Source organism: Amblyomma mixtum, chromosome 10 (assembly GCF_055824585.1).
Source record: "Amblyomma mixtum isolate Tamu chromosome 10, ASM5582458v1, whole genome shotgun sequence".
In the NCBI taxonomy this organism is placed as follows: Eukaryota; Metazoa; Arthropoda; class Arachnida; order Ixodida; family Ixodidae; genus Amblyomma; species Amblyomma mixtum.
In genome coordinates, this window is record NC_143021.1 from 27,096,051 (window position 1) to 27,123,501 (window position 27,451).

Genomic DNA, 27,451 nt, shown 5'->3' on the forward strand with positions numbered 1-27,451 from the left:
GAGAATATCAAAAATAGCATCATTTACACCGATTCCCTCAGTATGCTCAAAGCACTGCACTCCAGGAATGCTACTGAACCCATAATAGGAAACATCATACATAACATAGTTAAAATCACAAAACAAAAGCACAACATTAAATTCTGCTGGGTTCCTAGCCATGTTGGAATTGTAGGTAATGAGAAAGCAGATGTATGTGCTGCACAAGCCCGGAATGGCCAAATAAAGCAAGTGAGCATACCGCACAGGGATTGTTTAAAGTTTATCTACAGTAAACTCAGAAATAAGTGGCAGGCAGCATGGGAAGAGCACGCAAACAACAAATTACATTCTGTTAAGCCCATTTTAGGGGAATGGCAATCGTGTAGGCATCAAGAACGTTTTACCGAAGTTATTTTATGTCGGCTCCGCATTGGACACACCCACCTCACGCACAACTTTCTGCTAGCCAAACAAAACAAACCTGTCTGTGAAATGTGTGGTGCTGAACTCACAGTGAACCACATTTTAATCTCATGCATAAAATTAGAAGAACTAAGAAAGAAATATTTCACAACATTTTACAGGGAAAGCATCCCATTACACCCCATGCTACTCTTAGGTGATCGAGCACTGGTTGACATTTCATGTATTTTTAGGTTTCTCAAGGAAGCCAACGTTTTAAACAAACTCTAAGTATTTTTAAAAAGCTTCACCATTAACAAAAACTCTAACCTTGAGGTTGGCGCAGCATAGCCTCAGTTGCTTTTGCGCCATAAAAATCAATATAACTAACTAATTATTCAACTAAAAAGAAAAATCGGCAGGCGTAGGAAAAAGTACCGACGCACACTCGATCCGGCTGCTTTGAGTGACGTGCTAGCTCTAAGTAGTAATATGAGGTCACTCATAAAAGAATCTAAATTTAAGTTTTATAACGTTACATTGGAAACATTTCTACGAGAATCACCTCAAAAGTTTTTGGAGACACTTGGCAGTACCAAAGAAAAAAGTCGCGGAGATAAGCTCAGAGAGCGGACCTATAAGTGATAAGACTGAAATGTGCGATCTTTTCAATAGATACTTCGCAAGTGTTTTCAGTGAAGACGATAACAAGCCAGCGGATACTAGGTTCGCTGCTGAAACACGCGCAATTGACGACATGAGCTTATCAATAGAAGGCGTACTGAATTTATTGTTGAGCCTAAAAACATCAAAATCAATGGGCCCTGATGATATTCCTAATCTATTTTTGAAGCGATACGCAGAATGGTCAGCTAGATACCTCGTACTAGTGTTTAGGAAGTCACTATCAACAAGCACGGTTCCCGATGATTGGAAAACTAGCAAAATAGTTCCTATTCTCAAGACTGGAGATTCAAAAACGGTCAGTAATTATCGTCCCATCGCACTAACGTCAACCTGTTGCAAGCTTCTAGAGCACATTGTCTCAAAGCACATTCGACAATACTTAACAGGTATTGAATTCTTGAATAGGTGTCAGCATGGTTTTCGACAGGGCATGTCGACGGTTACACAATTAATAGAAACTTTGCACGATTTTAGCGAAATCATTGACCAGAAAGGGCATATTGACATAATATTCCTAGACTTTAGGAAAGCCTTCGATCAGGTAAATCATAGAAAACTTTTAAGCAAATTCCAATCAGTACTCAAAAACTCAAATATAGTTCGTTGGCTGGAAAGTTTTCTTGTGGGCCGCAGGCAATTTGTAAGTATTGACGGGAGCGCATCCCAAGTGTGTGACGTGACATCGGGAGTACCACAAGGCTCGGTACTCGGACCGTTATTGTTTCTTGTTTACATAAACGACCTCATTGAAGATTCAGAAATCAAGGCCAGATTATTTGCTGACGATTGCATTATTTATACTGCAATAAAGAGAGTTGGGGTTTGCTGCCCCAGCGGCTAGCGCCGACGAAGGAGACGAAGCAGATAGAAGACGAAGCTGACGAAGCTCGGCAGCGCGCTTGCGAACGCCGGCCTACTGAACAGCACCGCTTGAACAAAGACCGGCCGTTCACACTAATTGTGCGAGTCGTCTAATGTTTCAATACTAATGTTAATTCAGTTGAAGATCAAGTTAAGCTTAATGGTTACCTGCTCAACATTAGCGAATGGTGTAGAAAGTGGCAAATGTCTTTAAACTCCAGTAAAACAGTATGTATGACAATCACACACAAACATCAGCCACTCGAATTTGACTACTCATTACAAGAAAACAAACTTAATCGAGTAACAGAATATACATACCTGGGAGTGACAATTACTTCAGACCTGCGTTGGAACACTCACGTACATAACATTGTTGCTAAAGCAAATAAAAGATTAGGATTCATTAGGCGGTCACTTAAGCATGCTACACAGGATACTAAACTTACGGCTTATAAGATGCTCGTACGCCCGATAATGGAATATGCGTGTGAGGTGTGGGATCCCTGCACTCAAACAGTTGCGGCTGATCTGGAGCGAGTGCGGCGACGTGCACTTCGCTTTATCTATTCTCGCTTCCGAAGACAAGATCAGGTAACCCCACTTTACACTCTAGCGAACTTGCGCCCTCTTCAATGTCGCCGGAAACAAAAGAGACTCATTCTTTTCTATAAGATTATGAACAACATGGTACATATCGATAAGCAGCAATACATAAGCCAAACTACTTCACGTATCACTCGGGGTAAACACTGCAGACACGTAAAAGAAGAAAAGTTTTCTAAGCACTGCTACAAGTATTCCTTCTTCCTGTCCACAGCGAGAGAATGGAACAGACTGCCAGAGAATGTGGTGCTCGCATCGGGTGTGGATGTGTTCTCTGCTGGAGTTCGTGATTGGTTGGTATAGTGCCTGATATAATGCGCCTAGCATTTGTGTTGGACATGGTGTTTTCACATTGTTTTCTGTTTCGTTGCAGTGATATTTTGCGCATTTTTATTTGTTGCTTAGAGGCCAATTTCATTTTTTGATATGTTAAAACTTGGCACCGACCGGATGGTGCTGGTGTTTTGTTTGTCGTGTTCCGCCTTTCTAATCTGTACCTTGTATCACTCCTATCTTGGTCCTGACCGGACCGATAGTATCTCTAATAAATAAATAAATTAATAAATAAATAAATAAATAAAAAACTGCGCTGGATGAGGGTCGCCAAGAATTTTCATGAAGGTATCGGCAGGTGGAGAGCTTAGGACGTCGCGAACAACCGCGGCAGCAGTAGGTGTGAGCGCACCCACGACGTGGTCGAACATGGTCACCAGACAAGTAAAGCGGTGCCGCCGCAACAAGGCCTCGATTCTGAGGAACCAAAGTTTTAAGTACGATGGCCAGATGTCGGGAAGCTTGATGGCGAAAACGTACAACTCTCGAGGTAGTGGCGTAAGAGAAGACGGGGACAGTACCTGGGGGAAGGATCTACGGAGAAGGCTGACACGATGGAAGACAGGCAGACGGAGGTAGCCGCGTCTGGTAGCTCTTGGGGGAAGTACGCCCTGCGAAGCAGCTGAAGTAAGAACTGGTCAGGAGCAGAGGGGGAAGACGCGATGTCCAGAGTCAACAATTTGTGGAGAACAACCACTGACACAGGTCGTTTTCGGGTCTCAGCAAATATACTTAGCCCTAAGGAGGTGAGGGTGAATGAGTACGCATAGTGAATGCTAGCCCTCTACAGATAGGCAATGGTTGTTTTCAGCACCTGAAGGAGAATATAAATAAATCTGTAGATTTAGTAGCAAACCACCCGAGAGCGCGTGGAGGCTCCACTAATCTCACGAGTCAAGAACGGGAATTGGGTTGCTTAGAATGGTTGGGTAATTTGGCTCGGAATGGTTACAGGAATGTTTCGAAGATTCATCCTGAGGGAGTCGGATGCGTTTACAGGTTTGCATTTAGGGTGTGCATTCACTATTCCTAAACTTGCGGCCCTAGTACTTCCCTGCACTATCTACAATGAGCGTTCGGCCGACTCTCTGGTCAAGACACGGTACCACAACAGGAGTCACGGGCTGGCGTTCCTTTCTTGAAGCCAGGTTCGGGGCTCTAACACCATGCAAGGGTTTCAATGGCGGCACCAGAAGCTTGGAGTAAGCGCTGTTGCGGCCTCAGGGTCATCACGGTAGTCCGGCTGAGCTTTATAGCACAATGTAAGGCTTCCGAGCAGGACCAGGACCAGCCAGAAACACAACGGCTAGGTGAACGAGAACAGATCGACATACACTAGTTACATTTGCATAGTAGAAAGGTTCGGCACGAGGGCTAGCACCATAATAGCTTCTGGAGACAGTGCTGGCTCACAAACAATTGGTTAATACCTTCTTTGCTGCGTGCCCTCCGGTCGCCCTCTTTTGCTCTCCGCTTTTATACCCGCTGTGGGGTCTAGCAGCGAATCTAGCACCCTGCAACTTGCTTAATACTTTGGGCACAACGTAGCACAAACGATTCACGTAATTATTACTTAGGAGCTATTTCTTTATGTCGTTCCTTTTGGTGTTCGATGCTTTCTTTTGATTATGCAAGGCTTATAATACTACTATCAGTAGATTTGAAAAAATAATTATAAACTTTGACGATCCAATACCCAGAGAAGGAGAACACAGTGCACTGCGCTCAGAAACTATATGAATGGTAGTAACCCACTCTCTTACTCTCTTAGCTGTATCTTACCGGTAGTCACCTATGGGTCACTAACATGGAGGCTAACAAAAAAGGTTCAGCTTAAGTTAAGGACAACGCAGCGAGCTATGGAAAGAAAAAATGATAGGGGTGACGTTAAGATATCGGAAGCGGGCGGAGTGGGTGAGAGAACAAACGCGCGTTAATGATATCCTAGTTGAAATCAAGAGGAGGAAGTGGGCTTCGGCAGGGCATGTAATGCGAAGGAAAGATAGCCGCTGGTCCTTAACGGTAACGGAGTGGATTCCAAGAGAAGGCAAGCGTAGCAGGGGGCGGAAAAAAGTTCGGTGGGCGGATGAAATTAAGAAATTTACGGGAATACAGTGGCCGCAACTGGCGAAGGACAGGGTTAATTGGAGAGACATGGGAGAGGCCTTCGCCCTACCGTGGGCGTAATGAGGCTGATGATGATGAACGCACTCTCGCAACATGCCCTAATGTTCTTTTCTGCCTTAAGTGTGATTTGAGCAGGTTAGCCCCTTTGTCCTCCATACAAACCCTTAGCAAAAAACAGGATGTGCTAAAAATGCATTTCAAACACATTGTATTAATTTCATATTTATTTCGCATTTTTGGTCCCTATGCTTAAACGGTAATACGAATGCTTTCTAAGTATACTAGGAATAATAATGTTGCAGCGCTAATACCCTTTCTGTCTCAACATTATAAGCATTATAAGGTCACATGACGGAATAGGAACGACAAAGACACAAACACAGCAAATCATGACGAAAGTGCCGCAGCAAACAAGTACTCCGACAGGTGCCGTACTTGGCTTGCCATGTAAATACCCTCCGAGAGCGACGCACTTTCTTGCCCGGTCAGGCGCTTTTTGCGCAAAGACTGTGCGCCCCTAAAATATTGCAGTAGTGCTCTACTGGTCGCATTCAAATCAGGGAGCGATCTAAACCGAATTGCTAGTTGAAACTTGCGTCAGGCATAGGTCAGGAGTCTAACTGTAAACCAACGGATATGCGTCTAAGGGAGCCGGTTGGCCTTGACAGTCGGGGTCCTTTTCGCTGGCATATTTGGACCCGGAAGTACCCAAAGCGCCTTTGCCGGTAAAATGCTAACAGTTTCACCGCACTTAGAGTAAATAAGTGGTGACTATATCCCTGCTAGAAGATACCATAAACGAAAGGACGACAGGGAAGGGAGAATTTTCACTGTTCCCTGAAACGTCCTTTCGAGCCCTAGATTGTTCCACGGTAGCCTGAAGTGTAATGCAAATATCTTTACGTGGACTGCCCATTTGTTAGAATTTAAGCATACTTTGGACTGATTAATTGCGTATTTACAAAAGTATTCAAAAACATTGCCAACACCAAAATGTGATTTCGCGAAATTCGATTTCGAGCATTAGATTGTTCAACGGCAGCTTGAAGTGCGCTGCAAATATGCTAATGCGGACTGCCAATTTGCTAGAATTTATGTATTCTTTGGACGAATTAGTTGCGTATTTACGGAAGTACACTTCAAATACATTGACAACAAGCAACTGCCATTTCCCGAAACGCGATTTCGAGCACTGGACGGTTCAACGGCAGCTTGAAGTGTACTGAAAATACGATGAAAAGGACTGCCCGTTTGTTAGAATTGAAGTATACTTTGAATGAAATAATTTATGAAAGTACACTTTTAATACATTGACAAGATGCCAAAACTACATACATATTTTTTCACGTATTTAAAAATTGCTCGAAGTAAGCTTTAAGTGAGGTATTTCTGGCATATTTTAAGAAGATATTTCGAATACCGAGCATGAAATTTCAGGAACGTATTTCCTCCATATGTTTAGTGAGTTCGTGGGTACAAAATATGTTTAAAATAAAATTTAAATAGCCCACCGTATATTCCAAACGTATTAGTTTTCGTTAAGGGAAGCTGCAGTACTACAAACGCTGTTTTGTACTTTAATAGAATAACACGGTTCATGAACGGGGTGAGTCTGCCTGGTGTCGCCGTTGGTTGTCATGCCGAGAATTTCACTGTCATCTATTGTTAGGAAACGCGGTATGGTCACAAATCGCCACCAGCTCATGATAAATGGTGGCAAGCTGTTTGAGCGTAACGACTGGTTGCTTCCCGAACTCGTCAATTGTGGCAGTACCCTGTAAGTTATCTGACTCTTGCTCTTGCACTGTAGCTACTGGTTCTCTGAAAATAAATAAATAAACTTTCGCGCTCGCTTACCCGCATTCAGTCATTTCATGAAGTGCGCTGATACCGGTAGCAGCACCGCTAGTATGCTTTTTATTTCCGAAATAAACTCCACTGTATACTTTAAATTCGCATACCACATTATTCCCTATTGCCTTAACAAGAATGAATTTCCTTTTATTTCTTTCCCACATTTGTGCAGACTCTTCCCCAAGTTCTCGAGAACGATGCGAATTATCCGAAAAATGAGATAATAACATTCTTTCAAAGCCGCCCAAGTAACTGGAAATACTTTGGACAAGACTCGTACGACATCTACCAAGAGCTCAGCAAGTAAGGAAAAGATATTTCGGAATACTACTGGATATTTTTGGTCGCTGTCTGATATTGTCTCATATTTTAAAATATGGCGATTGAAGCCTTACTCTGCAATTCCTGCAACGTGAAGTTTGACACAGTGCTCAGTGAACAACCGCGCAGTTGCAAACACCGTTCCTAAGTATAGCTCGAATGGCAGAATGAAAATTCCACCAGACACACTACTCCAATCCCGCAGAGGTAGCGGAAATGTGGACACCAAGTAAAGTTTAAATGAAATGCATAAATGCAAAGGCGGTGACGCTAAAAGAGCACAAGGAGAAAAACCAAGCCCATGGGAGGAAGTAGGAAGCATAAAAATTGTATTAACTTTGTTTCGCCAAGAAAGAGCAAGTATATTAAAATTAGGTCCATTCCTTTTTATTTACCCAGGCACTCAAATGAAGATATCTCAAAATAGAATTTTTCTTTTTTTGAAATAATTCTCTCGAAAAATTTCTTTCCCCACAGTCGCTGCGAAAGAGCTGTTAAGAGTGGATAAAGATAGGCTCTCTCAGGAAAGCCTTGGTAGGGTGAAGTAAGACCTGTTCGGGAGTGTTTTGTGCCGTTGTTCTGAAATATGTAATTATACAATACTTGTTCATTTGTTATAGTTTCATTTTTACAGGCAGAGAATTAAGACGAAGAAATCTGAACACACAGCAAAATGAAAGACGGGTAAAGGGGAACCTCCGCCCGTCCTTCACTCAGCCTGAGCCTCAGACACCGCATGAAATGGTCAGAAAATGCCAAACAGAGTTCTTCGACAGCCTGTATGTCCAGTGGGGAATTAAATGTGAATGCGAACAGCCCCAAATTTTGATAATTGCCCATAGACCGCTTATAATTACGTTTATAGCAGTGGAGACAACATAGTGCTTCGATTACTTTTGACCGCATTAAAACTTTTTGGGAAACATTTGTCCTTGCGGCTGCAGACGCCCGTGGAGCCGTTAAACTTTTTTTGTTTGTCGCCTCCGTTCAAAACGAATTCGTTTCGCTCCGTCACATATTTGTGGGCCATGTGTATTTGCCCTGGCATGAGTAAGCTGGCTCCGTTTAAAACACGAAGTGTCCCTCGTAATCTCATTTGTAAAACCGGGAATAACACCTCGGACCTGATCCCACCTTGATGCCAATAGTTAGATTTCGTATAATTGCTATATGATCACTCCTGTTGGTCATTTACGTTCTGAAGGTCCCGGCAGCTTAAAAGCGCTACCCAAGCATCACAAAAAGGTTCCGCCGACAGTGGCAAAATAGTGGCGGAAGTTGGTTGGTTTGGTTTATTGGGGTGTAACGTCCCAAAGCGACTCACGCTATGAGGGTCGCCGTAGTGAAGGGCTCCGGAAGTTTCGAGAACCTGGGGTTCTTTAACGTGCACTGACATCGCACAGTACACGGGCCTCTAGAATTTCGCTTTCATCGAAATTCAGCCGCCGCCGCCATGATCGAACCCGCGTCTTTCGGGTCAGCAGCCAAGTGCCGTGACCACTGAGCTACCGCTGCGGGGCAGTGGCGAAAACTGGCACGAATATGCGTCGTACATCGGCATTTGGGGAATCCGAGACTTTTCCAGCAATGGCCCCTCATTCATGCCAAGACAGGGCCTATGCTCAGCCAGTCTAACTATCGGCGTTGGCACATCGTCTACGCCCGAGCAGGGCTCATGTGCAGCCAGTCTGTTAACAGCGGCCCGACGTTCGAGCGCGGACTATGCCCATGATCAGCCAGCCTCATAGTAATGGCCCATCATTCTCACTGACCCTATGTCCATATTGAGCTCGTCTATAAATACTGGCTCGAAGTTTGTGGCAGGAATATGCCCATGCTCTACCAGTCTGTGAATAATGCCGCTGCCTTCGTGCCAGCACTAGGCCCATGTCCAGTTTTTCCTCCCTGGTTCAAGATTCATCCCTAATTTCTTTATTCTTTATTCAGAGGTTACCCCACAGCGCCCATAGGCGTTACAGCAGGGGGGTCACCGCATTGAAAAAAAATACATCCTCGTGAGTACAGCACACCTGCATTTCACTGAGTCGATTCCATTCGATTATTGTTTTAACAAAAAAGAGTTTGCGTAAGTGCCAGTCTTTGAGTGATACTCACGAATTTCGAGACTATGGTCTGTGCGTCTGGAAACATAGTGAAGATCTTTCAGATAGGTTTCTCTATTAATGCCGGCTTTATTATGAAGTGTTGTGTATAAGAGTTTGGGTCTTAGTTTTGTTCGGCGAGAGGCAAGTAGTTCCCAGTGCTCAGTGAGTTCAGTGAGCGTCTTGTTCGAAGGGTCCCAAACCGCACAGCCATACTCCAAAATAGGTCTGACGCAACTCAGATAAGCAGTGTTTTTTAAATTGACATGCAGACATCGCACATTGCGTTGAATAAAATTCAGTGCTCTACTTGCCCTGCGCACCAAGTCATCAATGTGCGCATTCCAGGAACAATCAGATGCCAGCGTTATGCCTAAATACTTATTTGCTGCCTCTTTACGTATTAGTTCGTTGTTAATCATGTATCGAGAATCAGTTCGTTTTTTCTTTCTAGTAAAGCAAAGATGAATGCACTTTTGGCATTTAAATTCATTTTCCAATTGGAACACCATGATTCAATTCTTGGTTGGTTGGTTGGTTGGTTGGTTTCGTGGGGTTTAACGTCCCAAAGCGACTAAGGCTATGAGAGACGCCGTAGTGAAGGGCTCCGGAAATTTCGACCACCTGGGGTTCTTTAACGTGCACTGACATCGCACAGTACACGGGCCTCTAGAATTTCTCCTCCAAAGAAATTCCAGCCGCCGCGGCCGGGATCGAACCCGCGTCTTTTGGGTCAGCAGCCGAGCACCATAGCCACTGAGCCACCGCGGCGGCAATTCAATTCTTGTTAGGTCTGTTTATAAGCATTAAATATCGTTGTCAGTAACAATTTTTCTGTACGCCACGCAGTCATCGGAAAATAACCACACAGAAGATGAAATTCCATCAGAAATGTCGTTTACATAAACCAAGAACAAGAGTGGTCCCAAAACCGAGCATTGCGGAACGCCCGATGTAACATTTACGTAGCCTGAACGCTTCCCATTAAAAACAACACATTGTCGCCGCTGAAACAAATAATGTTGAATCCATTTAAGTACAGAAGAGTGAATATTTAACAAATGAAGCTTGTTAACTAAGAGTGAGTGTGACACTATCAAAAGCCTTGTGAAAATCTAAAAAAGCAAACCCAATTTGTCCTGTCAACGCCTGATGCTAAGTCGTGATAAAACTCAACCAACTGGGTCGTGCAAGACAACCCCTTGCGAAACCCATGCTGTTCTTCAATTAACAATTTGTTTTGAGCTATGTGTATTATTACCTCTGTATATAGGATATGTTCAAGAATCTTACATGCTATTGCTGTTAGTGATATGGGTCTATAATTACCAAGTTCTTTTTTTGGACCACCCTTGTTAACAGGAACCACGTGAGAGATTTTACAGTCATCCGGTAAATTGCCTGTTGCCAAAGATTTGTTGTAAATCAAATAGAGATAACGTGAAATCGATACCGACCACCTTTTAAGAATACGTGGCGAAATATCATCAGGACCAATAGCTTTACCTTCGTCAACATTTGCTAACAGCCTCTGAATACCACCTACACTAATTTCTACTGACTGCATTGGAGGGACATTGCTCACAGGCGGTACACTGTTTAAGTCGTGTGTCGGTAAATATACAGATTGAAAGTAGTCATTAAGACACGTTGCCTTCTCTTCACCGTCGGAGAGGACCTGACCATTATAAACTAATTCAGTGATGTACTGCGAATATCATTTAGAGGTGGGCTATCAATTGCAAGGCGAATTGGAAAGTGCATGTGATGGCGGATCCCGACCCCTTGCTATGTATTCTGTAATTTGTTTTTCTCCACAAGAGCCAAGCTTTCATCCACGACTGCAAGCAACCTTTTGATACATGTAGATTGGCCAACAACAATGCAGACTTAAGTAACACTTGTTGCTGGGCTAGTTGTTGCATTATTCTTCGTACAAAAGTTAGCGCAAAACACGACACTCACAAGAAAGGTGGACAGGACAACGCGCTACTGACAACTGATCCTTTATTGGAAAGAAACACGTAATATATAGGCACACCGTCACACCACCTATCAGCTGCAGCAAACGTCAGAATGATGTAAAGGGTCATAAAAGCGATAAAAGACACAAAGACTGAAAACACGACATAGCTAAAAACGATAAAAAGCGGCGAAAGAACATTAAAAGGCCAAAGAAACATGACTGAATGGAATCCAACAGGGTGATAACAAAACGATATTGTATAAAAAACGTAACAAATGCAGTAAAAGAAAACACGTGAAACAAGAAAAACCTGATAAAAAGCCTGTGCGCTGAACACCTGTGCGCTGAAGCCTGTGCGCTTAGTAAGAGCATGTGTACAGGTGTTTTTTTCCCCCAATGTAATATCAAGTGTTCAGCGCACAGGCTTTTTTATCAGGTTTTTCTTGTTTCACGTGTTTTCTTTTACTGCATTTGTTACGTTTTTTATACAATATCGTTTTGTTATCACCCTGTTGGATTCCATTCAGTCATGTTTCTTTGGCCTTATACACCACGTGCCATGCTTTTAATGTTCTTTCGCCGCTTTTTATCGTTTTTAGCTATGTCGTGTTTTCAGTCTTTGTGTCTTTTATCACTTTTTTGACCCTTTACATCATTCTGACGTTTGCTGCAGCTGATAGGTGGTGTCACGGTGTGCCTATATATTACGTGTTTCTTTCCAATAAAGGATCAGTTGTCAGTAGCGCGTTGTCCTGTCCACCTTTCTTGTGAGTGTCGTGTTTTGCGCTGACTTTTGTACGAAGAATAATGCAGACTTATTGTGCTTGTTTTCTACCAGCTAGAGCTTGTTAATGTAACATTTTATAAATAAGCAGCCAGCGGACATGCATAAAAGAATTGAAGGAAGAAAGGAAGAAAGGAAGAAAGAAAGACAGAAAGAAGGAAAGAAGCAAAGAAGGAAAGAAAGGATGAAAGAAATAAAAAAAAGAAAGGAAGAAAGAAAGGAAGAAAGGATTCAAGGAATAAAATTTATTCCATCTACGGTGCCACTACATCGTGAGATGCACTCTGGCCGGAGCCGCTGAACCGATGAGTCTTACCGGCACTAATCGTTGCATTCCTCTTGTAAGATAACTTTTGCACTCTCCGGAACGAAATTTTTCGCCGAGCTCTTGCGCGATGACCTCACTGTACATCGAAGCTGCAAAGAGATGCATGATGCGATCATCAGTGCAAGCGCAACCATCGCACAAAAAAGACAAGAACTAAAATAACACATTCAATTTTATGGCGCACAGTGTGCGAGATGGTGCTAGCAACAGATTTTTAAAGAATAATTTCTAAATGAGGCTTAATATAAATCCCCACATTGCAAAATGTGGAATCGAATTTACTAAATTCCTCTTCCACTGTACGGCTAATTTATAACCCTAATTTGCCGTGTCGCACCCTGAAATACAACCATATTAGAAGTTACAAACAAGGTTAATATAGTGTTTAATACAAAAGAATATATTTTTATATTTACTATCAAAATTACGTGTCTATATTGCGAGCTGGTTCCCAGCAAAGTATGGCACAGGTGGGAGCATCTCCCCATTGAACAGCTTTGAGCAATTTTTTTTTTCTGTATGGAATAAAATATGCCTTCCAAAGATGGCTTGCACAGTTTTGCAAAATGCGGTGATGAAAACAGGAGACTGAGTACACTTTTTTTTTAAGCAAGCAGATTATTGATGTCGCTTTGCATGCATGCAACATGGGAGACGGAACTCTTATTGAAAACCACACGAAAGCACTGTTCTGATAGTCTATGGGTGATTAATTCACAGACGTGGGGTAAAATTCGCTGGGACCAGGAATTCCGCATTTTCTTGCATGCCTGCAAGTGACCAAGACAAAGGGACACGGCACGGAAATATTACATGTGGCCTGAGAGGCCCGCTGCATTGGAAGAATAAGCGCTTCTAATACTAATCTTGCACAAGCGATAGACGACCGATGTCGTAGTGAACGCAATATGAGTCGGGCCACACAACGCTCCACCACGCTGATTGAAGAGGTAGCCAGCGTTCGGCAAATCTATTTCATCGAAGCTGAAAAATGAAGTTGTCACCATTTTGTACACTCCTCTGCGCTAGACGCTTCGCTGTGAGAGTTGGTATTCAGAAGTTGTCCCAGTGCTTTGTCGCTTTTCCTGCGGGAGAAAAAAAAGGTCGGCGCAAAGTCAAAGCCGCAAGAACCATATTAGTTTCTGAACACATTTCGAGGTGAAAGTATGCTGTTGTGAGCCGAAACAGGTTTTGGTAGGGCGCCTAGATGTGTGCCCCCCCCCCCCCCCCCGTTCCCCTGCGTATCCAGGCGCCCTGGCTTTCCCAGCATGCCTCCTTCTCCCTAGGCGCCTACACAGTACCCCCTCAGACGGATAACAAAGCATGCAGAACACGCTCAAGAAGTGAGCGGCTGCGTTCCCACAACGTGCCCTGGACAAGAGGCCACTATTCTCGCTTGACTTGATGTGGTGCACGCAAGCATGGCGTGTCCCCTCCGCGTGATACACTAGGAAATACAATGTGCTACTGTGGTATTCATGCCGGGAGGAAATCAGACTGTGCAACCTGCCCGTGCCCCCCCCCCGCCAACAAATACAGACCGGTGCGGTTTCGGCTGCTAGGTTTTGTTTAGGTGCTACGCACAGCGGTGAGTGGAGCCGCCGGAACCCACTCTTGCGAATTCCCAAGAAAGGTTCTTGCGAATCCCCAAGAAAGGTTCCGCAGACTTTCCACGACATTGTGAGCTTGTCGAGCACACGATGCCCGTTGCCTGAGTGGGAGGGCAGGTCCGAGAAGGGAGACGGACTGGGCACGTGGAATCCGGTTCAAAAGCAGAACTGGTGACCAGAACGACTTGTTTGCTTTTGGCGTGGCCGCCCCGGTAGACGCGGTCGGGACTTAGTCGTTTTGCCGTTGGTGTTCGCGCCTCGGTAGACGCGGTTCTGACTTAGTCGTTTTACCGAGCGACGAAATCGCCCAGGTAGACGCGGTCGTTCCAAAATTCGCAAAATCGAAAGTCGCACGGTTCCCTCTCGGTACGAGGGCGTACCACCCAGCCGCGGACGCATTGGTTTCCGATCACGAAGAGCTCGGTGCCTCGCGGGGGCATGCGGCTGGGCGAACCAAGCTTTGTTTATTTATTATTTATTTATTTAGGACATACTGCAGGCTCAGTGAAGGGTCCTGGCAAGAGGGGCACAATAAACACAATGCAAAAAAGCACAAAACAAAAAGTACAAGGGAAGCCGCCTTTGGCCCGAAAACATGAAAGTGATGGAGTAAGTAACATGCTCGGGAGGCCAGTAAGCTCCGAAAAGCGGGAAAGCCCGGCGGTTGTCTGAGTAACGGTTAGTAGACCCGGCGAAATCGCAGAGAGACAACATGCTACCTTGGGGTAGCATGTGATGATAACTGCGGACATCAATTGAGACTTCAACCATGAAAGCGTGGGAGAATGGATTGTAGTTTCACATACTATGCCAGGGGCGATCGTCTGTGGGCACGAACGCCGCGAAAACCTTGAAAGGATAACTGTTGCGTGTGCGAGTACCAGTGGAGTAAGAGCCGAAGTACCGAACGAGTGGTGTGAAAAATCCGTCATCTTAGTACTGTGGGATGGTCGGTGTGGCGGAACCCGGCTTGGGGGAGGGGATCCTAGTCGAGCCCCTGTAGGTTTTCCCTCTCTCAGACGGTCGGAGATTGCCCACAAAACGTTCTCTGTGGTGTGGGAGTACGCTCGACGCCGAGGGCCCACTATTGGTGGACTGAGTGCTCGCCCTTCAAGGAGGCCTGAAAAGGAACTCAGGATCAAATCAAACCAAATCTGGTCAAAATCCCTGCTGTCCCCAATCCCACCCAATTCCTACAACCCAAACCAATTTCCAATTTCCCATCCATTTGCCCATCCCTTCCGCTACTTCCCAGGGGAGATCAGGGAAGTCTCCCCGGGCCCGCTCCCCCGGTTGTGGGTCGCTACAGTAGCATTTTTCCGTTTTATTTTATTTTTCCACCCACGGGTGGCGAAAGTACAATTTGCCTACTGGCCTATTCTTTTATTTTCCAATTGGGTTAAGCCTGTTGTACGTACGTGGTGAAGACAGGGGCTTATTATATTTATTTCTTTTTGGTTGCCCCAACCTATCGAATGTGGTATTCATGTACAAGGAGTCCGTGCTAACGTGTCTTCGTCGTCGCCCACCTAATTCTCTTATAGCTACAGCAGTGCTAATGTTCTTAATCTCCTTATTTCGGGAAAGCTTGAAAAACAGCTTCGCTTCTTGAGAACGGGGATCAATAATTTTTATTTTTGTTTATGTAACACATCCTTTTCCCACTCCTAGACTGCTCTCAGTGCAGTAGGCAGCGTCACTCGCCCTTGCACGCATCAAATGAGCATCAAGTAAGGAAATTGGTTGTCTGCGCTTGTTTGTGGTAAAACTATATACCCACTTCGATCACACCGTATTATTTATAGTTATAATGAAGCACTGAGCTTGCATGAAGAAGAAGAAAAAACGAAACACAGTGATGCGCATCTTCCAGGCACACGCAAAAGATCGTTTCGGTGTTTTTTCCTCACCCATGTCGGATGAAAATTGAAAGCAACAAAGTTTCTTTGCCCTCTACACCACATACCATAATGACAAAAGACGCCGCTTTCCTAAAATTGTTGCCTTGGGGAATGAATATTAACTAAGCGCATAAGTAGCGCCATCATTGTAGGTGCAAAGAGGTGGCACTGCCAATATGGGGATAAGAGCAGACAAGTAGGGCCATAGTTGAAGGTCTAGTGAAGTGGCATTGCTATTATTGGGGCTACAGTTGACAAGTACGGCCATCATTAAAGGTGTAATGAAGCGGCATTGCCAATATAGAGACAACCGCGCGCATTTAGGGCCAATGTTTGAGATGATGTAACAGAGCATAGCCAATATGGGGAAAATAGCGGATGAGTAGGGCCATTGTTGGATATGATACTGAATGGTTATGCCAATATGGCGTCAAAGAAGTCATTATTGGTCCTATATATAGGGCGAGAATAGTCAGCTCTCTCCCAGTATTGGGCCGACAGTTTGTGCTGCCTGATAGCTTGTTGTTCTTTGTTTATTTGTTGCTTTGATAGTGTATTAGAGAACGCCAAGGCTAAGAAATAAAAACCCTGAGGTTACCTAACGTTCTCGGACTGCAGTACAGCTGGAACGGAAAAAGATTAGCACAAGTTACACATGACCGGTGCAGAAAAGTTGCGAGACGCGGCGCTATCGTAGCTGTATGCGAGATAGCGAGAGTGCCTGGCACATTCCACTTTCCAGAGGGGGGTGGCAGCCCATCCGAAAGCAGGCGCTGCCACACAATACTTTTGCCAGTGCGTCCCCACTCTTTAAAGTGCTTCCCCAGCACATTTTTAAAGGAAAACGGTGATAAAGATAACGTTGCTCGCCACGCCAGCGCAAAAAAAAATAAATAAAACGATCTCATGTGCTTAGTCGCCTTAGCACATGGTTTGGCTGATAAGACATGCATCTACAGGCGTTCGTTTGCGACGTTGCATTTTTGATGGGCGAATGTCTAGGTGGGCTGCTTTCAGCCGGCCACCCCCGCTTTAGGAAATGGAATGTTCCTGACACCCTCGCTATCGGCGTACTCGGCAACAATAGCGCCGCGTGTCGCGATTTTTTCGCTCCGGTCATGATTCACTTGTGCCATTCTTTTTCCGTTGCAGCTGTACAAATATCAAGAAGAATAGATTGGCAACAAACCTTAAATGCGAAAATTGTGTCTTTCTGTACAGAGCTGACGTACGCAGGCGATGCAAAGTCGTAATCGCTCAGCAAAATGAAACAGCAGTTAGCACTTTGCAGGCCAGTGTGCAAAGAGCACAGGGAAGAATCATCAAGAAGTGCGCCATCAATATGCCTAACCGTAAATTTAAACCAATACACCTGCAGTGCAACACCCATGCTAGACAAAGCCGCAGTTATACAGTGGCAAGCGCAAGCTATGCCGGCCATGCATAAACCTTGTAAACAATTAGTTTTAGTGGTAAAACAGTTGATACTACAATTCTTAAATATATAAGTAACACAGCATTCACCAAAAGTTTCTTCATTCGCAAGATCTGTTTCATGGTTTAGTAGGCAGATAAATTAAAACTTGGCAGAAATAATTTGGTACCCGCCTCATCAGATTGCGGCTTAGCTATGTGCTAAAGTATTTTTGCATAAGTTTGGTTTATTGGGGTTTAACGTCCCAAAGCAACTCAGGCTATAAGGGACGCCGTAGTGAAGGGCTCCGGAAATATCGACCACCTGGGGTTCTTTAACGTGCACTGACATCGTACAGTACATGGGCCTCTAGAATTTTGCCTCCATCGAAATTCGGTTGCCGCGGCCGGGATAGAACCCCCGTCTTTCAGGTCAGCAGCCGAGTGCCGTAAGCACTGAGCCACCGCGGCGGGGCTTTTTGCTTAAGTACACGCAGTCTGCTTTCTTAGATCTACTGCAGCAGTTTGTAGCGAAAAACCTGGTTCGCGTTTAGCATATCTCATTTTGTGCATTTAGGCCTCGTAGGTTACGTGTATCACCTTTGTAGTTGTCAAATATGCACAGTGCTTTTTTATTTATGCATAAATTTTTATTATTGTCTTCCCAAAGTTATGGTTTGGTGCATATACTTTGGTAGTATAATTTTACATTGTAGCCTGTAGTAAATAAGATAATTTTAAAGGAACTGTTTTAATCAGTCAGCAATGGAATTCCGGAAATTACAAATGGTATAGTCAGCTTTCACTTTACCAACATGCTTGGTGCATGAAAGTTCTTCACAGAGTGACGTGTAAATAATTTTCTCGTTTTACCTGTTCTATCAAAATCTGGTCGCAACCTGTGTTGTGGCGCAATCTCCTGTGACTATTGGGTTGAAGACTGTATTTTTGTACAGCTTGTATTTTAGCTCAGTTAGTTACTGAATAGCCTCTACAGCCGTTTGAGCAGTTGCGCGTCAGCAATTGATTCTAAGTATTGCCAAGTATCATTGTAGTGTTTGTTCGACAAAAGCATTTGTTGGGCGAGTTGGGGTTTTCGATGATCCATAACTACAGCGCAAACTACAGGACAGAGATGAAGAAGGGACACCACACAGCGCTGACTCACAACTAAAGTTTTATTGGATGCCAGCAGCTATAAATACCTCCCTGGCGGCCAGAAAGAATGCAGTCCACATTTACATGCGTGACTGACATACTAGTATACCAGTCACGTGCCACCAAGCAAATCACATGCGCGAGAATACAATATAATCAGTGAGCAAGCACTTGTCAGTATTCGCAATCAAGGTATCGTCTTTCTTTTTCTGACAACGTGACACATGAATCACTGATGCATTCTTCCGAGAGCCTAGCTATTAAGTGAGCTTCAATGATCTCCCTTGCTAACGAGTCACGGTTCTTTTCTAACACTGCACTTTCCTGATAGTTTGGCGCAGACATAGGTATCATCGTCATCTTCATTGCCTTTGCAGTGTCTGCAATGTTTCGCATCGTGGCCAGAGATAGCGACACGGGAGACATTATACTCATGCTCTTTGAGTCTTTCGTTTAAACATCGGCCGGTTTGGCCGATGTATCGCTTACCACAAGACAGTGGCAGCGAATATACCACCCCTTCCTGGCAAGGCACAGGAGGGGTGGTATATGTAAAAACAGTTTGTGCCTTGCCAGGGAGGGGTGGTATATTCGCTGCCACTGTCTTGTGGTAAGCGATACATCGGCCAAACCGGCCGATGTTTAAATGAAAGGCTCAAAGAGCATGAGTATAATGTCTCCCGTGTCGCTATCTCTGGCCACGATGCGAAACATTGCAGGCACTGCAAAGGCAATGAAGATGACGATGATACCTATGTCTGCGCCAAACTATCAGGAAAGTGCAGTGTTAGAAAAGAACCGTGTCTCGTTAGCAAGGGAGATCATTGAAGCTCACTTAATAGCTAGGCTCTCGGAAGAATGCATCAGTGCTTCATCTGTCGCGTTGTCAGAAAAAGAAAGACGATACCTTGATTGCGAATATTGACAAGTGCTTGCTCACTGATTATATTGTATTCTCGCGCATGTGATTTGCTTCGTAGCACGTGACTGGTATACTAGTATGTCAGTCACGCATGTTAATGTGGACTGCATTCTTTCTGGCCGCCAGGGAGGTATTTATACCTGCTGGCATCCAATAAATATTTAGTTGTGAGTCAGCGCTGTGTGGTGTCCCTTCTTCATCGCTGTCCTGTCGTTTGCGCTGTAGTTACGGATCATAGTGTTTGTTCGTTCACGCTCAAGGCTGCAGGAAAGGGCTGTTATCATTTTTGTTCGTGACGCGCGAAGCGACCAGTCTAATCTCGATTGATCGCAGCCATGAAAGGCTGCATCTAGGTTTTTCCAGATTACTGTAGATGATCTTGTCCTGATATCTGGAAGTTTCCTTGCCGGCTTTAAATTGGGCGATGCCGCGAGCGGCGGACATTCGTAGTTCGACGACTGACGAGCACGTTTGTTGCTTACGTCTTTCTGCCTTACTGACGTGCTCAGTGTTGCGTCACAGCCCATGTGCTTGGCTGATCAGAGCAATGAGTTCAGCAGTTTTGCTTTGTATTTTTGTTGACTTAGAAAAAAATAAACTTCTTTTTCTACGCCGCCGCCAAGTTATTCCGTTCTTTTGCGGGCGCAAGTCAGCCCAAATAAAGAGCTTCGTTTTCAAGTCTTGTTGGTGTTTTCGTGACCACTGGACTACCGTCACTACAACGTGACATCTGGGGGAGGTGCTGGGTAGCGTCCCATGTTCCGGACACCCCGTACAAGTCGTGACGCCAGCCCTCTGAGTTATTTACCGCAGGACCTGAGTCCAGTCCACCGCCCAAGCCGACGTCTGCAAGGCGACGCACCTGAGTTCGTGATTCTGCCGGACCCTACCCGGAAGCGAAAGCCAGTAGCAATGTCCACCATGAGCTTGCCCCAGACGACGGCTCCAATCGTTCTTCAGCAGCCCCGGGTGCCACCAACCTTTCACGCTTCGCCTGGTGCTGGCCCCGAAGAATGGCTGGAACAGTTCGACCGTGTGGCTCTCTAACAACTGGGACGACGCCATGAAAATTAGGTACGTTTTCTTCGTCTTGGAGGGACCAGCAAGAGTCTGGTTTGAGAATGAGGAAGCTAGCCTTACGGATTGGGAAACCTTCAAGGAGCAGATTCTCAAGACTTTCGCGAACGTCGTGAGAAAGGAGGAAGCCCAGCAGCTGCTACAGTCTCGCATACAACGCCCAAACGAGACCGTTGCAGTGTACACTGAGGAGATGAAGCGTCTCTTCCGGAGTGCCGACTCGAGCATGAAGGAAGAAGAAAAAGGTCAAGCTGCTTATCCGAGAAGTTAAAGAGCAACTCTTTGCGGGCCTCGTACGGAACCCACCGAAAACCGTTGCGGAATTCGTCAAAGAGGCATCCACCATGGAAAAAACACTTGATGCCAGAGCCTGCCATATGACCGCCAGCAGCGCGTTTTCTCATAAAGATGCCTGGACACCGTTAACAACGGTAACTTGCGGGAGGTTATCCGTCAGGTTGTGTGAGAAGAGCTCCGATGATTCCTGCCAACGGGAACGCAGCCGCAGCTTTCATTGCTCACTGACGTCGTCCGGGACGAGGTTCAACAGGCCTTGGCTGTGACGCCGACACCCACTCAGCCTCTGCAGCCCCCAGCCATGACTTACGCCGCAGCTGTGCGCCGTCGTGCACCTCGACGACGGGACCCAAGCAATAATAGCCCTCAGCCAGCTGCGTTGGACCACCGCCCTCCCGCCCCAACCCGCCCGTCCTACAAGCGTCGCACACAGCCAAGGAAATGCGACGAGTGGATAACTCTCGACCAGCGCCGCCCACTATGCTTCCACTGCGGCGAAGCCGGTCACGTCCTCCGGCACTGCCCATACAGAAGACTGGGCATCCGAGGGTTCTCTTACGACGCTCCACGACCCCGACCCGGCCAGCGACCATCCGAAATCGAAGAGTTTTTGCGTCGGGAAGAATGCCCATCGCCGAGCCGCCTATCACGTTCCCGGTCGCCATCGTCACCACGCTTTGTATCTCCTAACCGAGGTTACGCCGTGCGTGGACGCTCCCCCATCCCCCAAAGGTTAAACTGAATAAAGCAGCCCCTGGAGGTGAGGTTGCTTCTAAGCGCAAGGACAAAGATCCTCGACCGACGACAACTCCGACAACAACTCCGACGACACCAACGACGACAACTTCGACGACAACACCAACGGCGACGACGACGCGCCCAGACTTGACGCCTTTACCGCTTCCCATAGAAGTAACGTCGGAGTACGCCCACAGCAACCTCAATACCCGACGAAGCCGAGATCGGACACCATAGACAACGTGCAATAAAAAACGCGAACAAGTGACCTTGAAGTTACGGTCGACGGTCACGCGGTTACTTCCTTGATCGACACGGGAGGTGACTACTCCGTCATGACCGGGCCATTCGCTGTTCGACTGAAGAAAGTGACAACAACTCTGTATGGTCCGCTGATCCGCACCGCAGGTGGTAACCTGATTACGCCTACAGGACGCTGCACCGCGAGAGTTACTGTAAATGGGAGAACCTATGCTACAACCTTCCTGGTCCTACAGCAATGCCCGCAAGACGTGATTTTGTGAATGGACTTCCTGAATGAACATCGGACGATCATCGATCTTCGATCTAAGTCGATCAAGCTTTCCACGGAGAACGCCATACCTGCTGCGACGAGCGCAACTCATCACGTTGCCTTAAACGTCCTCGACGAAGCATTGAGCGTGCTGCCCCGATCGAGTGTCCTCGCCTGCATAGGTACTGGAGACATCGAAACTGCCGAAGGTGTCATCGAGGGGAACACCCAGCTACTCCTGGATCGAGGACTGGCCGTCGCAAGGGGAGTCGCCCAAATCCGAAATGGCCAAGCCCAGGAGTTGCTAACCAACTTCACCGAAGAATACCGGCATCTAAACAAAGGTAGAACGATCGCTTTCCTCAACGAGCAGGCAGACATCAGATACATATTTTCCCTGCCCGACCAACCTGTAGAACCATCTGACCAACGCCATCAACCAACGTTGGATATCAACCCAGCATTACCACGGAGCAGACAAGACCAAATACGCAGTCTTCTTCAAAAGTACAGCGATTGCTTCTCATCAGCATCGAATGTGCGACGAACCCGGCTTGCCAAGCACCGCATTGTCACAGACGAACACGCCCGACCACTGTGACAGAGCCCCTACCGCGTATCGCCGCTACAACGCCAAGCTATCCGCTCGCAAGTTGAGGAAATGCTTCGCGACGACGTCATCCAGCCGTCGAGGAGCCCCTGGGCAGCACCAGTCGTCCTAGGGAAAAAGAAAGACGGCACCCTTCCCTTTTGCGTCAATTACCGCCGCCTGAACAGCATTACGAAGAAGGATATGTACCTCCTCCCCCGCATGGACGATACATTGAACCGGCTGTGCAAAGCTAAGTACTTCTCATCGATGGACCTAAGGAGCGGATACTGGCAAATTGAAGTCGACGAAAGAGATCGCGAAAAGACTGCGTTCATCACACCAGACAGACTCTTCGAGTTCAAGGTGATGCCATTCGGCCTCTGCTCTGCCCCAGCGACGCTCCAGCGAGTAATGGATACGGTGCTCCCATGCTTGAAGTAGCAAATTTCTCTAGTCTACTTAGATGATGTTGTTGTCTTCTCCACAAGCTTTGAAGACCACCTCACAAGGCTTCGGACAGTGCTGGAAACAATCAAGTCTTCAGGCCTAACACTGAAACCAGAGAAGTGCCACTTCGCCTACGAGGAGCTGCTTTTCCTTGGTCACGTCGTAAGCAAGGATGGAGTTCGCCCAGACCCTCAGAAGACGGCTGCGATCGCAGAGTTTCCACAGCCTAATGACAAGAAAGCTATACGGAGATTTCTTGGATTGTGCGCTTATTACCGGCGATTCGTCAAGAACTTTTCGCGCATCGCTGAGCCTTTGATCCAACTTACCAAGGCGGACGTGCCTTTTAAATGGGAAATGCCGCAAGAGGAAGCTTTCAAAGAGCTAAAGCGCCGCTTACAGTCCCCTCCTGTGCCCGGGCGCTTTGATGAAAACGCCGAAACCGAAATCCATACCGATGCAAGCAGTGTGGGCTTAGGAGCGGTGCTCGTTCAGAAAAATGGTGGAGAGGAAAAAGTTATCTCGTACGCTAGCCGTTCACTGTCGAAAGCCGAAGCTAACTATTCGACGACCGAGAAAGAACGTCTCGCCATTATTTGGGCCACGTCGAAATTTCGCCCCTACCTGTACGGACGACCATTCAAGGTTGTGAGCGATCACCATGCTCTGTGCTGGCTACCCAATTTGAAAGATCCCTCCGGCCGCCTTGCTCGTTGGAGCCTGCGTCTTCAAGAATTCGACATAACTGTACTCTGTAGTCTACAAATCTGGCCGAAAGCATTCCGTCGCTGACTGCTTGTCGCGAGCCCCCGTCGACGCAGCAAACGAAGAAGAAGACGACGATGCTTTCTTAGGACCGGTAAGCGCCAGCAGTTTCGCGCAGCAGCAGCGCTCCGATCCTGAGTTGCAAAGCATAGTTGATTACCTGAAAGGCAAGACTGCATCGCCTCCTCGAGGATTCAAGCGCCAACTGTTGTCCTTCGTCATTCACAATAATGTCCTCCTGAAGAACTTCGCGTCCAACTGGACAGTACATGTTGTCGTGCCCAAGAATCTTAGGCAAGACATTATGCAGGCATGTCATGATGAGCCGACTGCGGGACATCTCGGGATTGCTCGCACGTTGCACCGCATCCAGGAGAAGTACTATTGGCCGCGGCTAGCTCCGACGTTTCCCATTATGTGAAAACGTGCCGTGAGTGTCTGCGACGAAAACGCCTCCGATTAGACCAGCCGGACTCCTGAACCCCATACCACCTCCAACTAAGCCCTTTCAGCAAATGGGGATGGACTTCCTCGGCCCCTTTCCGACTTCATCATCAGGCAACAAGTGGATCATCGTGGCCACCGACTACATGACCCTATACGCCGAAGCAAAAGATTTGCCTAATGGTACCGCAACAGAGGCAAAATTTTTTGTCGAACAAATTCTCCTGCGACACGGCGCCCCCGAAGTGCCCATCACAGACAGGGGGACGGCATTTACAGCGGAGCTGACGCAAACCATTTTAAAGTACTGCCAGACAAGCCATCGGAGGACAACTGCCTATCATCCGCAAACCAACGGACTCACAGAGCGTCTGAACAAGACCATCGCAGACATGCTCTCCATGTACATCGACGGCGAACAAAAGACGTGGGGCTCTATTCTGCCCTACGTGATCTTCGCCTATACTACTGCCGCCCAGGAGACAACCAGGTTTACTCCATTCCAGCTGGTATACGGCAGGAAGCTCACAACCACACTCGACGCAATGCTCCCGCACGTTTCCGAAGAAGACAAAGTCGACGTCGCCGCCTACTTTCATCGCGCCGAGGAAGCCCGAAGACTTGCGCGGCTTGGCATTCAAGACCAGCAGCACAGCGACGCCCGACGCTACAATCTGCGCCGACGAGACTCGCATACAAGCCAGGTGATCGGGTTTGGATATGGACGCCAGTTCGCCGCCGTGGATTGAGCGAAAAGTTCTGCGACGCTTATTTGGCCGGTACAGGGTTCTCCGTCGCATCGGTGACCTCGACTACGAAGTCATCCCCGACGGCACGACAGCATCTCAGCGACGCCGCCCACGCCCGGAAGTCGTACATGTCGTACGCCTGAAGCCATATTATGAACGCTAAAGGACTCGAAGTTTTCATTCTCCGTGTTTATTTTCACTTTAAAGCATCGAGACGATGCTTCTTTGGAAGGGGGGTAATGCCACGTATCATTGTATTGTGTGTTCGTTCACGCTCAAGGCTGCAGGAAAGGGCTGTTATTTTTGTTCGTGACGTGAGAAGCGACCAGTCTAATCTCGATTGATCGCAGCCATGAAAGGCTGCATCTAGGTTTTTCCAGATTACTGTAGATGATCTTGTCCTGCTATCTGGAAGTTTCCTTGCCGGCTTTAAATTGATCGATGCCGCGAGCGGCGGACATTAGCAGTTCGACGGCTGACGAGCACGTTTGTTGCTTACGCCGCCGCCAAGTGATTCAGTTTTTTTGCGGGCGCAAGTCAGCCGAAATAAAGAGCTTCGTTTCCAGGTCTTGTTGGTGTTTTCGTGACCGCTGGACTGCCGTCACTACAACGTGACAGTATTCATCCCTTAAGCCATTAAAAGTGATATTGTTGTCAGCATATAAAACTCTTTATGCGTAACTAGGTACTAAAGTATTATCATTAATGCAGACTAGAAGTAAGTATGACCCTAAATTATAGCCGTGTGAGACGGCGTATAAGATTTTTGACTAGATGATATGCCGTTAGCTTTAACACAGTGATACCAATCACTGAAAATTTTTACTTAAAATCAATGCTATTCCACATGCGCCGTTTATGTACAGTTATTTTCGCAAGATATGTTGAAGAGCGTTAAATGCTTTCTATCATGCCAAAAATGGCAGTTTAAAGCTTGCTCTATTTTGTACTCTTTTCTTTATTAGGTAGCAGTGTCATTTCTATAGATTTTTTCCTTTGGGAGACCTAATGCGTGGGTATAATCTGATTGTGTGACAAAAGTAAACCAGTCTGGTATTTGTAACTATGAAATTCCTCAGAAAAATGGAAGTGTGTAATTTGCCCGATAGCCATCAATGTTGAATGTTCTTCACAGGATGGTGACATTTATGATTTTGACCACTTCTATAGCCGAGCGGGGCAGATATGCCGGAGATTGTCATGTGGAACCCATCAGCTCCTGGGATGATTCGTGCTTCATTGACAGCTACCAAACCAGCGTGGTGAGCGACGGCATTCTGCTATAGAACGACTCTGGAGATAGAGATATAGTAGATTTTCATTTACCTCCTGTTTTAAGGCTCACGAAAAAGATGTTCAAGCACAAACCACGCCATGATATCGGAAACTTCTGACTAGGTCGATATTAAAGTCCACAAGGCAGTCTCACGCACGCAATGAGCACCATCCGAAAACTCTTCAGATATATCTGTACGGCACTGGCGAAAATGGCGGCCCTAACAAGCGTTCAGTACATTGGTCGTAAATGACGTGTGAACCTCTGGTCATTGCTTACGACGACATTATGCAACTATGGCCATTGCTATACTGGGATGCAGATGTCCTAAACGTTTCACCTATCCGACTAATGAAAGCTTGGTCAAGGGATACCTACATCAAATTGAGAAGTGCAGTAATTCTCCCGCTTAAATGGCAGTTGATGGCTGCTGTACTGCGGTATCCCGAAGCATCCTCTGTCCTCTGTTCTACGCTTTATGTGCTTTCACTACCTTGTCATAGGCATACGGCCTACAGTAATTTTATTGTTATTGTCTATTGCTCCTCTACCATTACGTTTTGGTCTTAACTCTGTTTATCCTCCAGTTGTACGAATACAGGTGTTATTATCGATGGACACATAACTGAGCTGGTTGGTGATAAGGTAAGTTTAGGCAGCACACAAATAGAAAAGAGCATCAAAACTGGAACCGAACAGTAGAAGTTACGTTAATCACTCTCAGATTTAGCGGCTTCCCAGCATTATTCGTCTTGGTTTTGAGCTTTGTCACCACCTGATGCACAGTCCTCCTAGCTGCCGCCGGAGCTGTAGTTGTCCACTCGAAGTGATGTTGGTGCTGTGATAATGCGGTCCCTCATTGTCATGTACACTATTTTGACGTTTTATTAAAGTAATGTGTATGCTTAATGCCCTAATTTCTTGTTATTTTCTGGCTCAGGAGGCCACAAAGTGTCCCGCTACGGACAGGCATGCGTTTTCTTTTAAAGCCTTTGAGCTCACTTTGGCTGGGGTCTGTAGGCGTGAACGCCTGAGTGGGCCAGCTTGTCTCATTTTTACTGCAGGAATGCTCAAAGAGAGGCTATAGAGAGAAGAGCGCAAGCGCTCCGTTCCTGTGCGCGGCATTTGGCTGAGCACTACACGGCGCGATCACAAGCAGTGAAAGTCGGACCTCCCCATTGGTTAGCGTCATGTC

At 46.3% G+C, this 27,451-nt stretch overlaps 1 protein-coding gene across 1 annotated transcript in view; it reads left to right on the forward strand.

Moving 5' to 3' along the window:
* Positions 1 to 27,451, forward strand: part of LOC149325442 (uncharacterized) — a 98,479-nt gene that overhangs the window by 31,938 nt on the left and 39,090 nt on the right. Inside the window, exons 3-4 of the mRNA XM_089563275.1 lie at positions 7,025 to 7,155; positions 26,116 to 26,242. Coding sequence (XP_089419401.1) covers positions 7,025 to 7,155; positions 26,116 to 26,242 — 258 coding nt within the window. The remainder of the gene's footprint in view (positions 1 to 7,024; positions 7,156 to 26,115; positions 26,243 to 27,451) is intronic.